This window comes from Arachis ipaensis, chromosome B05, assembly GCF_000816755.2.
Source record: "Arachis ipaensis cultivar K30076 chromosome B05, Araip1.1, whole genome shotgun sequence".
In the NCBI taxonomy this organism is placed as follows: Eukaryota; Viridiplantae; Streptophyta; class Magnoliopsida; order Fabales; family Fabaceae; genus Arachis; species Arachis ipaensis.
Window position 1 is genome coordinate 26,428,466 of NC_029789.2, and position 16,967 is coordinate 26,445,432.

At 36.1% G+C, this 16,967-nt stretch overlaps 1 protein-coding gene across 5 annotated transcripts; it reads left to right on the forward strand.

The window, feature by feature from the left end:
- On the forward strand, window positions 12,631-16,238 carry LOC107643398 (peroxisome biogenesis protein 3-2). 5 transcript variants are annotated; one of them, XM_016347030.2, is made up of 8 exons: window positions 12,631-13,027; window positions 13,164-13,337; window positions 13,476-13,675; window positions 13,794-13,924; window positions 14,060-14,134; window positions 14,611-14,738; window positions 15,304-15,513; window positions 15,604-16,238. In XM_016347030.2, exons 1-8 carry the CDS (start codon window positions 13,014-13,016, stop codon window positions 15,860-15,862), a joined length of 1,191 nt encoding a protein of 396 aa, XP_016202516.1. In that variant the 5' UTR covers window positions 12,631-13,013; the 3' UTR covers window positions 15,863-16,238. The 5 variants fall into 5 exon arrangements, with proteins under 5 accessions (XP_016202516.1, XP_016202518.1, XP_016202517.1 ...); XM_016347032.2 differs by having other exon boundaries at window positions 14,081-14,134; XM_016347031.2 differs by having other exon boundaries at window positions 12,632-13,027; window positions 13,164-13,325.

Here is a 16,967-nt window from a genome sequence, read left to right on the forward strand (position 1 = left end):
AGACTCTCTATGCCAATAGGCAATAAGCTCCTCCTTAAAGTCAGAATAGAAGAAAGAAGAAGATGGAAAAGAAATCACAAGAAAGCTTTTTGTGCCAATTGGCAAAAAGCTGCAAGTGAGATGTGAAGAAGAAAGGAAAGAAGATAAAGAATTGTATGTAGAAGAAGAGAGGGAAGTAGAGTTCAAATAATTAGAGATGAGAAGAGAAGGAGTATAAATAGAAAAACCAAATAAGAATTAAAATATTTTTATTTTTTAATTAATTAATTAATTAGTTTTCAAAAATTAAGTTAAATTAATTTAAAAAGATTTGAATTTTAATTGTTAAATTTTCGAAAATAGAAGAGAGAGAAGAGAAGGAAGTTTTCAAAAATTAAGAGAGAGAGGAGTTATTTAGGAGGTTTTGAAAAAGAAGAGAGAGAAGAATAGAAGTAGTTTTCAAAAATTAAGAAGAGAGAGTTAGTTAGGTAATTTTGAAAAAGAAGAGAGAGAAAAAGGAGATATTATTTTCGAAAATTAAGGAAGAGAAGAGTTAGTTATGAGGTTTTGAAAAGGAAGAGAGAGAAAATAAGATATTAATTAAGAAAAGATTTTTAATTTAAAAATAAAATAGTAGATAAAATAAGAAGAGATTTGAAATTGAAATTTAAAAAAAGATAAGATTTTGAAATTTGATTTTGAAAAAGATATGATTTTAAAAAAAATTAAAATTTGAAAAAAGATAAGATAAGATTTTTAAATTTTGAAAAAAGATATGATAAGATTTTGAAAAAGATAAGATTTTTGAAAAAGAAATGAATTTTATTTTTGAAAAGATTTGATTTTTGAAAACTTGACAACTAATATATGATAAGATAAAAATTTAAAATTGAAATCTGAATTTTTATTGTCAATTTCGAAAATTATGGTTAAAATTAATTAGAAAAGATATTTTTATTTTACTTTGAATTTATTGATAAAAGAGAAAAACACAAAAAAGACACAAGACTTAAAATTTTTAGATCTAGTACCCTTATTTTTCGAAAATTTTTGGAGGAAAATACCAAGGGATACCAAACTTAAAAATTTTAAGATCAAGACACATACAAGACTCAAGAACACTTTGAATACTAACAAGAACACCAAGAACAAAACTTAAAGACTCAAAGAACACAAGAACATAAAAAGGACACCAAATTTAAAATTTTTAGAAAATTAACACACAATTTTCGAAAAACAAAAGAAAAATAACAAGAAGACACCAAACTTAAAGACTTGACACAAGATTTAACTAAAGAAAAATTATTTTTGAAAATTTTTTAGAAAGAATGACTCAAAAGGAACAACAATTACCAAGAACATAAACCAAGGCATTAACCAATTGAGCAAAGAAAATAAAAATATTTTTGAAAAACCATTTTAGAATTTTCGAAAAAAATAGAAAAGGGAAAATAAAAATAAAAGACTCAACACGAACACAAACAAAGACCAAATCAAGAACAAAAATTAAACAAAGAAAAAAAAATTATATTTTTTTGAAAAAGTTTTTAGAATTTTTCGAAAATTAAGGAAGGAGAAAACAACATAAAAGACTCAAATATAATAAAAATTACCTGATCTAAGGAGCAACACAATCTGTCAGTTTGTCCAAACTCAACAATCCCCGGCAACGGCACCAAAAACTTGGTGCGCGTGTATGCAAACCCCACCCTTTCCGTACAGCAGTAGTACCAGCAAGTGCACTGGGTCGTCCAAGTAATACCTGAGCAAGTTAGGATCGATCCCATGAGGATTGTGGCTTGAAGCAAGCTATGGTTGTCTTGCAGGTCTTAGTCAGGTAGAATCCGAAGGTTGTTGGATTATGTAAACCTTGAATGATTATATGTCATATATGGAATTTGTAGTAGAATTGAAAACAATAACAGGAATAGAGTTGAGAGTTGGAGTTGCTTTGTCTTTCTGAATTAACTCTGGTAATACTATCTTCTTTGCTTGTGAATGATCTTCTTCTACGGCAGGCTGTAAGTGATCAAAGCCATTGCCCATGGTCATTGATCTCCTCAGCTACAGAATAAACGCCATTGCCCGTGGTCATTCAATCTGACGAAGGGTGAAGCTCTAGCAAGTCATTCTCTTGGCGATCATACTCAAAACGCCACAGACAAGGTCGAATCTTCCAGATCAGAGAATGTTGCTTCTATAGATTCTAGCCTATACCATGGAGACCCTAAGCTCGTTGGAAATCGGCTGAATTGGTGTCTTGAGAAGTCCCCAATGAAGTCGTGGATTAACCATTTGAGAGATGTATAAACATAGTTGTTGGCTCATGCTTTCCTTCTAAGTATTCACATGAACCCAAGTAGACGCGGGTGTTTGTCAGGCATGTTCATCTTAACGTGATGAACAGAGCTAATTTGTCAGATCATCCTGTTCACCACGATGAAGATCGGATATACATCTTAGAAGTAAATCAAACATTGATCGAAGAAGAAACAATAATACTTTTATTAATTCATAGGACTCAACAGGGCTCCTCCCCTCAACTTAGGAGGTTTAGAAACTCATACTAAAGTAAAACAATGGTAAAACGTGTATGGTATGCGAATATGGTGCTTAAAGGTTCAAAGAAGGTTTGAATTACATAAACATAATCCCTTAAATACTAAACAGATGACTAGTAAAGGGTAAAACAGTCTATTTAGTGCTAAAATCCAATTCTGGGCCCACATGGTGAGTGTTTGGGCTGAGCTTTGATGAGATCCACGTGCTATGAGGTTTCTTGGGCATGGAACACCAGCTAGGGGGTCCTCTCTGGGGGTTTGTACATTGGTCTCTGCTCTTTGGGCGCTGGATGTCTGGAAGGGGGTAGGAAGCTGGCGTTGGACGCCAGTTTTGGGCCTTCTAATCCGAAGCAAAGCATGGACTACTATATATTGCTGGAAAGCTCTGGAAGTCAGATTTCCATAGCCGTTGAGAGAACTCCATTTGGACTTCTGTATCTCCAAAAAAACTCTTTCGAGTGCAGGCAGGTCAGATCTGGACAGCATCTGTAGTGCTTTCTCTGTCTCTGAATCATACTTCTGCTCCAACTCCTCAATTTCAGCCAGAAAATTCTTGAAATTTTCCAAAAACACAAAAACTCATAGTAGAATCCAAAAATGTGATTTTAACATTAAAACCTATAAAAACTCAATAAAAACTAATTAAAAACTACTAAAAACTATATAAAAATAATGTCAAAAAGCGTATAAAATATCCGCTCATCACAATCCTTATTTGTTTGCTTTATTTTATTATCACTTGAATTCTCGCTTCTTTATCAACCCAACCCATGAAACACATAACCAATAATTGAGCACTCGATTGTGATTCCTAGGGAGAATGACCCGAGACTAATACTCTCAGTTACTTTTATTGGGTTGGACTTGTGACAACCAAAAATTAAACTTTGATCTGAGGATCGATTGTCGGTTTGGGCTATGATCACACCGAAATTATTTTGTTAAATTCCGAACCGGTATAAATCCTCACATCAGGGCACTATATCCCTCGGGTACCAATTATTTGTGACCGAAATGCGACATCCCAAGGGGATGTGTTGGGTTGGCAGTTGAACCGACAAGTGATATCACAACTAATAGGACATGCATTCATCATGTGCATCTTCTATTTGTTTACTTGCTTTTCCTAATTGCATCTTTTGTCTAAATATATAATCATGCTTACTTGCTTCGTGAATTACTTGCTGTAAATGTATATTACCTGTGTTATACTCGCTTGCATTTATCTGTGTTTTCTGCTGGAATTGAGGAGGTTCGGTAGATGGTGGCAATGGGATCGCATGGAGGATAAATTGGCGAAGGATGTGGGATAGCGGTAATCTGTTAGAATTAGAAATATCTTAAGATAGACAACCCTTTTACGGTTTAAGTTTTTATTATAATTTGAATATCTTTATATCGGTGTGAAGTTTTAGGATCGCCTTTGGCATCCCGGAACTTTATATCTTATCTATTGGATACTGTTACCATGTTGAGAACCTCTGGTTCTCATACCATATATTGTTGTTGTTTTTCAGATGCAGGTCGCAACCCACCTCGATGAGTTTGCGGGATGGTGACAGAGCGGATGATTGCTTTTATCTTTTGTATTTTGGTTATTTTGATGCAGTATCTTTCTCACTTTTGTATATTGCACTTGCAGCCTTAGAGGCTTGCTTTGAGAGACAGAATGTTGCTGTTTTATATCAAAAACTCTGTTGTATTTTGTTTAAGCTAGCCGGCCTAAATTCTGTAGGCTGCGACTAGTTATCTTTTTTGTACTATATATGTATATAATTTGATTATCTTGTATCTATGATCCTTTTCATACCTTTATGCGTTGTTTATCCTGTGTAACGCTTTACGCTTTTGTATCTCGGTTTTCCTATGTCTTTAAGCTTTATTTCTTCATCGAGCTTCTAGTATTATTACTTCTTTCCTTATATATTATTGTATGAGTTGTAGAACTGTCGTGATACTTTGTTATCCTTTGCTTTACGGCTAGAGGTAAGGCTTAGGGTGTTACAAGAATGCCATTAATTTTTAAAAAGGGGAGGCTAGACTCCCCTCCCATCTATGAAGTTTTGCCTTGATTGTGTGCAAGTGCCCCCTTATTTTGCACCTCTGTCCATCGAGGTAGGATAGTCGAGAAAGGGAGTATGAGGAGTAGCGGTGGCAACATGAACCCTACCCACAGATATCTAACCCGATTCAATCCGGTTGGGTAGGGTTGCTAACCCGATCTGCAGCGGGTTGAGTCTCAATCTTACATGACTAACTTGCATCCTATATATGTATATGTTATATATTTGAATAAATGACCATTTGTACCCATGACAGATGAAAACGCTGACATTTGTACCCATGATAGGCTGAAATTAAAGTTATACCCATGATAGATGCCTTCCGTGTGACAAAAGTGTCCTGACTTGGATCTGAGCTTGGTTCGTGGGAATCTGATCCTACGTGGCACTCCCTACCTTAACTTCAACCCCTCTCTCTCTTACTCACTCTCTCTCTCTCTCTTCAACCCCCACTCTGGCCCCTTCTTCCTCAACACTCGCTCCCTCAGCTTCCTCCTCGTCATCAATGGCGCAAAATGGTAACACCAATACACCAGTAACCAACAACACCAATACATAAAGTGGCACCACTCTTCCCACTACTAAGTACTAACCTTCTGAAACTTCAACCCTCTCGCATTGTGATAAACCCATATTTTATGATATATTTTGTGCCTAATTTAAGTGATTTATTCAATCCTTCACTCACTTATTCATGTTAATCGCATGGTTTTACTTCCCCTTCCTTATTATGTGATGTATGTGAAAAACATGTTTCCTATGCTTTAAAAGTAATTATTTTAATTACCCTTTACTTCCATTCGATGCCGTGATTCGTGTGTTGAGTAGTTTTAGATCTTCTAAGGTAGGAATGACTTAAAGGATGGAAAGGAAACATACAAAATTGGAAGGAAAGCACAAAACGGAGTTTTTGAAGAAACTGGCAGTGACGCAATCGCATGGACGACACGACCGCATGCCAGCGTAAAATGGTAGTGACGCGACCGCGTGATTGACGCGGACGCATGACTGAAGCGACCGCATGACAAGGAAAACTCCAGACGACGCGACCGCGTGACCCACGCGGACGCGTGACAGAGGCCACGCACCAGAAATTATAGAAAACGCTCCCAGCGATTCTTGAAGCCCTTTTTGGCCCAAATCCAAGTCCAGAAGGCACAGATCAGAGGTTATGAAGTGGGGGAATGCATCCATTCAGAGGAGAGTCTCCAATTAGTTACTTTTCATGATTTAGATTTAGTTTTGAGAGAGGTTCTCTCCTCTCTCTTTAGGATTAGGATTTAGATTTAGGATTTTATTCGCTTTCAGGATTATCTTTTTATCAGGTTCAACATTCCTTTTTAATTACTTGATTTCTTAATTTAATTTATGAATTCTTCCATGTCACAGATTACTCTTTGAATTAATGTTATTTGAGATATTTCAGTTTATGATTGCTTTCTTTTATTTATATTACTGTTGCTTCCAATCTGAAGACATTTTTATTCAGGTAGATTTATTTTTCTCCTTTTGGTCTTGGCTAAGAAACCAGTAACTCAGGAGTTATCAAACTCAAACATGATTGATAATTGTTATCTTTGCTAATTGAATTAAACTTCAATAATCCCAATCTTTTCTTAGGGATTAACTAGGATTTGAAGATCAAACTAATTAGTCACTTGACCTTTCTTTACTTTAAGTAAAGACTAACTGAGTGGAATTAAGATTCAATCTACATCATCATTGATAAGGATAACTAGGATAGGACTTCTAATTTCTCATACCTTGCCAAAAGTTTATTTTACAGTTATTTATTTACTTTACAGTCTTTTACTTATTTCAATTGTAATTTAAATTACTTGTTCCTCATCTTAAAAACCCCAATTTACAATCTTCATAACCAATAATAATAACATACTTCCCTGCAGTTCCTTGAGAAGACGACCCGAGGTTTAAATACTCAGTTATCAATTTTAAAGGGTTTGTTACTTGTGATAACCAAACATTTGTAAGAAAGGTTGATTGCTTGGTTTAGTAACTATACTTGCAACGAGAGTTTACTATAACCTCTAAACCATCAATCTTCAATCATCAATCTCCACGTCCGAGGCACTCTCCCCTTTCCATATCTGATTACACAGCTAGGCCGTCGAGCTGACGTGCCTTGGGAGGATGCTGATGAGAAGCCTCCTACTGCAGAATGCAAGAAAATTATACCACACAGCAGGAACTTTCTGGCTTTGGGCTACAGACCTCCATTCCTCACTCCTACTGATGAGACAGCCACACCATCTGCCGGCCCCTCTTCCTCTATAGCTACCCCTGCTACCACCACTGCACCTCCACCTGCCTCAGAGCCAGTTTATCACTTAGTGCACCGCCTGTTTCAGCAGCTAGACCAGATGGAGCACCGCAACCGGCGGCGATACGAGAGATCTGAGCGTCGCAGCAAGCGACGCTATGAGCACCTAAAGCTGATGATCCGTTCTGGCAGTGACATTCCCTTCGAGCCTGACACCCCATCAGAGCCATCTGAGGAGGAGGCGGATGATCACGAGGCAGAGACACATCCACAGACAGAGGCTGCACAGGCAGGCACAGAGCAGGCTGCATCACATTAGGAGGCCCCACCTCAGATTCAGGCTGCAGACCCAGAGATCCCTATTCAGTCAGCACCTCCTCTGCAGCAGGCAGATCCTCAGACCACCACCACAGAGACTCCAGCTACCCATCCTTCCAGTGATGACACCCATTCACACCCTGCTTGAGTGAGCATCAGGGACGATGCTTCATTTTAAGTGTGGGTAGGTCGCCATCTCTGGCGTATATTTTTTGATGAACCACTACAGACTCTTTTTACTTTATTATTTTTCTGTATTTTTCTCTTTATTTTTATTTTTATTTTTTTTCTCAGTACTTACTATTTTCATGTATTTTTAGTATATTTCTGCATGTTGTACTTTAGTTCATATTTTAGCCATTTAGTTTAGTTGCAATTCTAACTTATTAGTTAATGTGGATTAATTAGTATAGTTTACCCTTTTTAGCATAAGATAACTTAGTTTGAATTAAAAATATAAAAAGGAAGTAAACTAGAGACTTTTAACAGAATAAAAACAACCCACACCTTGTATATATAACATTACATGTTAGTTAGTTAACAACATTTCATCAAGGAGAAACACTAGAACTTTAAAGCCACCTTAAGATTTACATTGAGAATAATGGGAACTCTTAATTTTTACTTGCTTGACATATATAACTGATATATGATTTTTGAGTTAGAGAACACACAGCCTGTGAGTTTTGAGCTTAATTGTATGGTTACATTTAAACCATAATATTTTATTCCCTTGTGTTCCGCCCTTCTTTTTTTATTCTGGTGTTCTTTACTTTGTTTTAATCTATATGTCCGATTGTAGAATATAGATACATACCAAGAAAGTGATTGAGGCCATTGTTTGATTCTAGCTCACTATTCCCAAATTAGCCTACCTTTTATATCACCCTTGTTAGCCCCTTTGATCCTTTAAAACCCCTCTTGTTTTATAACCATATTACTAGCTTTAAGCAGAAAAACAAAATAAAAAATCCTAAGTTGAATCATTGGTTAGCTTAAGATAGAAATTGTGTGTTGTGTAAGTAGGGAACCTTATCGGAACATGGATGATAAAAACAAAGGGTAGAAAGTTAAAAAGAATAAAATAATTCAAATAAAAATTTTGGGAAGCATGCTCATGTGAAATCAAAATAATTCAATTACCATGTGCATTCAAAAAAAAATTATTTTTCAGTATTTGAATAAAGGGGATACAAAAAAATTCCCCAAATACAAAAAGTAATGCACATGGGATAAAAATAAATAAAAATTAAAACATGAGCATGTAACATAAAAAGTGGGAAAAATATGGAAAAATAGGTAAAGAAGCTTTGCTTTACAAAATATGTATGTTAGGTGAGATCTTAGACTAATCAAGGATTCACTTATTAGCTCACTTAGCCTTATACATATACCCTTACCTTTACCTTGCCCCCATTACAACCTTAATTAAAGACCTTATGATTTTTGTATGCCTATATTCTATAATTGTTGATTGATTAGATGAAGAACAAAGTTATAGAAAGTAAGGATAAAAAGAAGAATAGAGTGATTAACCCAATAAACACTTAGTGACTAGAGAGTAAACACAAAATTCAGTGAGGGTTCAATAGCTCATCAACATATATCTCTGCTTAAATTATTAATTGTCTTGCAAGTTTGTAAAATATTTTTTTTCCCATCTCAATTGTAAACGTGCTTTATCATTATCTAAGGTTTGGCTATGCGTATATGATTCCTTGAGAATGTGAATTAGTTTGACTACATGTAAGTTTTATATACAAGTGAATAAAAATTAGAATTGCATGATTCATTTAGGTAGTTGCATTTAGAATAGATTGCATTGCATGAGATTCCACCACTTCAACCTTACCTTACTCTTTGTCTTGGATTTAGCATGAGGACATGCTATTGTTTAAGTGTGGGGAGGTTGATAAACCCATATTTTATGATATATTTTGTGCCTAATTTAAGTGATTTATTCAATCCTTCACTCACTTATTCATGTTAATCGCATGGTTTTACTTTCCCTTCCTTATTATGTGATGTATGTGAAAAACATGTTTCCTATGCTTTAAAAGTAATTATTTTAATTACCCTTTACTTCCATTCGATGCCGTGATTCGTGTGTTGAGTAGTTTCAGATCTTCTAAGGCAGGAATGACTTAAAGGATGAAAAGGAAACATACAAAATTGGAAGGAAAGCACAAAACAGAGTTTTTGAAGAAACTGGCAGTGACGCGACCGCGTGATTGACGCGGACGCATGACTGAAGCGACCGCATGACAAGGAAAACTCCAGACGACGCGACCGCGTGACCCACGCGGACGCGTGACAGAGGCCACGCACCAGAAATTACAGAAAACGCTCCCAGCGATTTCTGAAGCCCTTTTTGGCCCAAATCCAAGTCCAGAAGGCACAGATCAAAGGTTATGAAGTTGGAGGGAATGCATCCATTCAGAGGAGAGTCTCCAATTAGTTACTTTTCATGATTTAGATTTAGTTTTGAGAGAGGTTCTCTCCTCTCTCTTTAGGATTAGGATTCAGATTTAGGATTTTATTCGCTTTCAGGATTATCTTTTTATCAAGTTCAACATTCCTTTTTAATTACTTGCTTTCTTAATTTAATTTATAAATTCTTTCATGTCACAGATTACTCTTTGAATTAATGTTATTTGAGGTATTTCAGTTTATGATTGCTTTCTTTTATTTATATTACTGTTGCTTCCAATCTGAAAACATTTTTATTCCGGTAGATTTATTTTTCTCCTTTTGGTCTTGGCTAAGAAATCAGTAACTCAGGAGTTATCAAACTCAAACATGATTGATAATTGTATTAACTAAGTGGAATTAAGGTTCAATCTTCATCATCATTGATAAGGATAACTAGGATAGGACTTCTAATTTCTCATACATTGCCAAAAGTTTATTTTACAGTTATTTATTTACTTTACAGTCTTTTACTTATTTCAATTGCAATTTAAATTACTTGTTCCTCATCTTAAAAACCCCAATTTACAATCTTCATAACCAATAATAATAACATACTTCCCTGCAGTTCCTTGAGAAGACGACCCGAGGTTTAAATACTCGGTTATCAATTTTAAAGGGGTTTGTTACTTATGACAACCAAAACGTTTGTAAGAAAGGTTGATTGCTTGGTTTAGTAACTATACTTGCAACGAGAGTTTACTATAACCTCTAAACCATCAATCTTCAGTTCTTTCACATTGTTTTTTCAAACCTCCACATGGGTTGTTGCATCAGCAAATCCCAGACCCAAAACCAAAATCCATATCACCAAAATAATCAAACCCCTCAACAATACCTTACACCCTCTCTCCCCAACTCAAACCTTAACCAACAAATACCACAGCGCCAACCACCACCAGTGTTAGAGGAAGGGTCTGTGAAAGAGGTCCTATTAGAAACACCCATTGCCAAACGAAATCAAGTTCCAATTTTGAAGTCAGAATCGGACACCCTTCTGCCTCCTCTTCAAAACCCTGATGACAAAATCAAATCAAAGAACCCACATCCCATTCCCAACCCGATTATCATCAACAAAAAGGAAGGTGAAGTCTCAGAGGTAGTGTCTCAGCTCTCAGAAGAACCATGCAGCATCAGCGGAAGCTTCTCCACCGCTACCACAGTTACAGAAAAAAGAGAAGAAGAAGTAACCAGCAAAAGAAGCATCAGGGAGGGAACAACAACAATGATGAAGAATCATAGGTGGAACAGCAACAGATCCCCGTCGAGGAAGCGCCCTCACGGCGAAGTTCTGGAATTGGTTCGACTCGGAGAGCTGGTACCCACTTGGACGCATCATCGACGAAACCCTCTACCCCGGTTTCATGCTCACTGCCGCCGCGCTCTACTAGGTCATCCGCTTCCTCCGTTTTGCAGTCCACATCCGCGAGGTTTGCGTCCTAACGGGCCCTTTTTCGCCTCCAACACCACCCTCATTGCTTACTTCTTCGGCAAGGAGATTTGGGATTCCGGCGCAGGGATCGTCGCCGCGGCTTTGATTGCAATCTGCCCTGGGTATATTTCGCAGTTTGTGGCAGGGTCCTATGACAATGAAGGCGTTGCTATTTTCGCGCTTTTGTTGACATTTTACTTGTTTGTTAAGGCTGTTAACACTGGGTGATTAGCTTGGGCTCTGGCTTCGGCATTTGGATATTTCTACATGGTTTCGGCTTGGGGTGGTTATGTGTTTATCATCAATTTGGTGCCACTTTATGTATTGGTGTTGTTGGTTACTGGTGTATTATGAAGGCTAGGATGTAGATGAGTGTGAGGATAGTGACGCGGATCAGAAGCTCTTGCTGCTTGGTCTTGAGCTTCAGGATTTTGGAGAACGAGAAATTGTTGAAGAGATCTTGCGCCATTGATGACGACGAGGAAGGTGAAGGAGCGAGTGTTGAGGAAGAAGGGGCCAGAGTGGGGGTTGAAGAGAGAGTGAGTAAGAGAGAGACGGGTTGAAGATAAGGTAGGGAGTGCCACGTAGGATCTGATTCCCACGAACTAAGCTCCGATCTAAGTCAGGGTACTTTTGTCATACGGAAGGCATCTATCATGGGTATAACTTTAATTTCAGGCTATCATGGGTATAACTTTAGTTTCAGGCTATCATGGGTACAAATATCAGCGTTTTCATCTGTCATGGGTACAAATGGTCATTTATTCTTATATATTTATATAAAAATACATTTTAAATGGATGTTGTACCAAATACTTTTTATTGAATGCAAAAGATCTTTAGCCACTGAGAGAAGATTATTAATTGATAATTTAATGTGTTTTCTTTTTACATAAAACATTATTCTATTTTAAATGATCATCAAGTTATATAATAATGTTGCATCTTTTTTATAACCCGCAGATAGGATTGGATACGCGTGGGTTAAGAATGGATAGGGTTAAGATTAGGATATTCTTAATAGATAGGGTTGAATTTATATAAAAATCTCAACACGCAAGTAGGGTTAAGGTCAAATTCAAATCATATCCTACACTACTCATTACCACCCCTATTGAAGAGGGTAATTAAGATATACGGCTAACAAATAAGCCAACAAAAAAGGTTTAAGAAGAGGAAATTGCGAGAAAAAAAAATTAAAAGTGGACAAATAAATTAGAGTTAAATTTGCGATAAAATTGAAAAGAAAAGTATAAGAACAAATTTTCAGTTAGTTAGTATTAATTAATTTTAAAATTTATGTTTATAATTTAAAATTTAAAATAAATAATATAATTTTAAAAAAATTAAAATATTAACTGAAAAAATTAATTTTTTAATATTATTCAATTATAAAAATAAAATTTAACTAATTTACTATAAAAAATAACAGATAAAATTAAGATTTATTGCAAATTCAAAACAAAATTTGGAGAAACAGTATAATTTATCTTTTTCCTTCTTGGTTTTATGTCTATTTTAATTTTCTCTTTTTTGGGGATCTTCCTATCCATATCGATGATTGATCACTGATGAATGATCACGGCTCCGAACGACAGAGTTGCTCCCCGATTCGACTCACGAGTCACGACTCAGAATAGAAGGCCGAACCAAGAACCTCCCTCCTCTTTCTAAACCCACCATCACCAACGCTACTTCCTTCTCGAGACACCGCGCGTGGGTGCGCGTGCGCACTCTCTGCACTTTATCCTTTTGGCGGCTATTCCAATGTTTTTTCTTCTTGCAGCTAACTAACCCGTCCCCGATTCTCTTTCTTCGTTCTTTGCTCCCTCTCCACTCTCACCCGCACAATAGATTTCCAAGCTTCTCCGCCATGCTAATGGGTTTTCGCTCTTCCTAGTATCATCAAAATGCTTTCCGTCAGGTACACTCGGGTTCCTTCCTTGTCATTTTGTCGAACACTTGGCGTGCACTGTTGTTATTGGGAATATTTGCTTTGTTTCTAGTTTCCGCTATTCTTTTGTGATCATTATGTTCACGGTTTTGTTATTGGGCATCAGGGATTTGTGGAGGCGCCATAGGAGGAAGGTTTTCATTTCAGTTGGTGTTTTAGGAAGTGGGTATCTTTTGTATAAGCTCTATGGTGCTCACAGGCGCAGGCTCGATGCACTTGAGAGAGAACTCGCAATTCAAAGGGAAAGTGAGGAGCTCATGAAGGTTCAGTTAAGTCAAATGTCCAGCTCCAATGCTTCATCTTAAATATTACGTGGACACAGATGGATATGTTTTGTTCAATCATAAATTTTCAATATCCCAATTAAACCTTACAAATGCTGATGGTTTGCCTTCTCTTGTTTATCTGTGAATGATAGAATGCAAGCTCACTTTGAGAATATTCAGACGATTTCGGATGTAATGACACTGCCTCATGCTATGCACAACTTAAGCTGTCGCGTAGCAGAAGAGTTGGATCTTTCTCAGCTTCTTGAGAGACTCCTACAAGGGAAGGGTCAACCAAGCACTTTAACGCAATCAGAGAAACTAAATTTATGGGAGAGACTCAAAATTCTAAGTATTAACCAGATCTTGGCATCCAAATTTACTACACTTCTAGCTTTGTGGTTTGTCTGGTTGCAATAGTCCATAAGGTGTTTTGGAAAACTAATTATGCACAATTTCTTTTTCTCTAGGTTTTACAAGAATGGCGTTGTCAGTATGGGCCACAACAATGCTTAGTTTATATACGAAGGTTCAAGTAAATATTCTAGGAAGGCATCTATATATTGATACTGCACGAAGATTTGAAAGCTCTAGCACAACGGTAAGAACAACTTTTTTTCCCATCATTTTCCCTTTTTTAGAGTTTATTTGTTTATGACTCTTATTATGTTGAGTATAATTGGGATGCTTTGGATATATAAGTAGTTTAAAGGAAACCAGATATCACTCTTTATAGGTCCTCCTGAATGGAGTGCAGGTGACAGCACAAATTCCTGAGAAAGTTGGAGCATTTGTGACTAATAGAGAGCGAGTATGTCATATAAAGGTTATAGTCTATAGTTGAGGCTTTAGAATTTTCCTTGCATTTTGCTTGGTTTCACAGATGCTGTGAAACAATTAGCTGCTGTTATTTGTTGGCTGTCATTTTGGTGCTATGGATTTTCTATTTTATCTTGAGATTATGTTTAGGTGATGAACTTAATTCCAGGGAGAGGTGAGAAAGTATTTAAAAAATTGGAATAGTTTCTCTAGTTAAAATTTAGGTGTTTGCTACTCTGTTGATTGAATCAGTGCACAGGTCAATTCTCTAGAGAGGCCAGAATTTCAAAGCTTTCCAGTCAAATCTTTTAGGGACTGTATTTATTGTCTTCCTTATTCCTAATTAAACTGCAAAAGAACCATCCAATTCAAGATTACTGCGAATACGTTTGAAATATCAACTATTTCACACATGGCAGATCCCATTTAACCTAAAAAGCTTTATTATTCTTCTCGGTTTGTGTGTAGGAAAGTGGAGATCTGGTTGATAAAGAAGACCAGCAGAAATTTCTAGGAACTGTTGATTTTCTCTGTCAACATGGCATGCCTCCCTTGATTTCAGATATGGAGGCGGCAACGCAAGAAGCTCTCAAAGGGTGATGTTTCTTTTTATATTCTGATAATAGCAAGTAGTGGGGAATCTTCTCCCAGATATATAAAGTATTGTTTTTAAACTCTTCATAAGATTGCATGAGCTAAATTGTACAGTTGAGGCCAAAGAAATTTATTTGTCAAGCTGTCAATATCCGGAACTGTGTTTTGAAACTTCCAGACTTTAAATCTTCTCCTGACTATTGTTTTTGAACTGAAAATCCAGATTGCTTCTAATTCTTTTAAGTTGAACCATCCATTTGGTATTAAACACCTGGCTGGACGTATAAACGTGATGGATTCTAAGTTATGCATCTAAAACACATCTATCAAACTCTGAGAAGCCTCCTTTAAAAGTTTGCAATAAAGCAACAGTTAAATAGTTCACCAAAAATTGTGCCTTTCTTGGCCTCATGTATATTTCAATAGAGAGGTAATTAGTCTTGGGTTAAAAATTGGGTCGGGACTTGCAAATACTGACTTAATTTGTAGGATCTGGACTCTAGAGATATCTTATAGATTAGTGATCAAAACCTATTTTGAATGAAGCAACATAATTTCAATTTGCAGAAAGCAGCTGAGCCATTTCTTCAACAGTACAGCACTACATGAAACAATAATGCAGATACTCATCATATTCATGAGCCAAGGGAGTCCACACTCCTGGATAAAGTATGTGATGCCCGAGGATTCTGCAACTTCCAGAATTGATGATCCAGCTCCTTCTGATGTGACAGAATTTGAACAACTTATGACGGAAGCGCGAGCGGTGTTATTAAGGTTTATACATTTCTGTGAGAGAAGGGTTGATACTATTTCATTATTGAGTTTCACCATCACTCAAAATGATTTGCTTCCTTTCTTTTTCAGTGCTGAATTTGGGAGCATCTTAGAGATATGTATGAAAGTGGTGGTGAATGCAGTGGTGGAGCAGATGGGAGCTAAATTTAGAGGAGGAAGTATAGCAATGGGGCTGCCTCTGGCGAGAGTCTTGCCTCAAGTTGCACAGATGTGCCCTTTACTCCTTGAAGAACCCAGCAAGAATCAGTTCATCAGAATCATTAAATGTATACCAGAGGTTGAACCATTTTTCACTCGCCTCTATGCAAATATGCCAAGTGCATATTGATTAAGATTTTATGTTTCGAACAAAAGAGACAAAAGATTCAATTTATTGCATTGGAAGGTATGTGGTATTAGTGTACAAATATTCAAAAGGTGCAAAGAGATTAGCGTTTATCAGAATCAGTATATGACATTTCCCTTTGGTGTATCAACTGTCAAGTGTTGTTGTATGATGCTGCTCCCCCTTTTGCTCTAACTAGGAGGCTTTTGGAGGAACCAGAAACCCGGCTTTATTAGCGACTACATCTATGCTTCCTTTTCTTTCAGTAATATAAGTGACATGATTTCATAAGCATGTTTATTCATTTCATATAGTGCTTGTTGGATTGGCAATTCAAATTATTAATTGTAACTATGCCAGTGCTTGGTCTTTTGGTTTCCACATCAGAATTCTTTATATATATATATATGCGTCTGATGATCAACAGACTGATCTTTTGAATAAAAGGATAAGTGAGGGAAGAGCAGAGATGAGAAAACATATCATATATTGATATATTGATATTGATTGCACTATAATGGGATATCACCAGCTAGTCAGCTACCCATTGTTTTAATGGAAATTATTTGTCAATGAAAAAATATATTTAATTTTTAAAATGGTTCTGAAATTGACCGTTTTTGCCATTTTAGTACTTTAGATTCAAAATTCAATATATTGATTCCCCAGATTTAATCTCGGGCACCATATTGGTTTTTGGACTTTTTCTAACATATTGGTTTTTGGACTTTTTCTAACGTTGAGTCGAGGAATAGAATATTGAGCATGTTCTAACTTGTCCTGCTGGACATATGGCTAAATAACATTTCGTTTTAGCATTTAAACAAGATAAAAAGTGAAGACAAAAAAGAATTTTTGAAATGCACAAATTGTTTTATCTCTTTTTATTCTCCAAAATGACTAGTGATTGACTTTTAGAAAAAAATATTTATTTTGTTTTAATGGACAAAAATTATTTTATATTTGGATAGATCTTTTAAAAAGAGTTTTCAAATATTAAAAATGCCTTTTATTTTTACTTTTTTTTAAAAGTAAGGTATTGTTGGTTTTTTAAAAAAAGTAAATCATTTGTTTTTTTTTATAAAAATATTTTTTTTAAAAGATATAT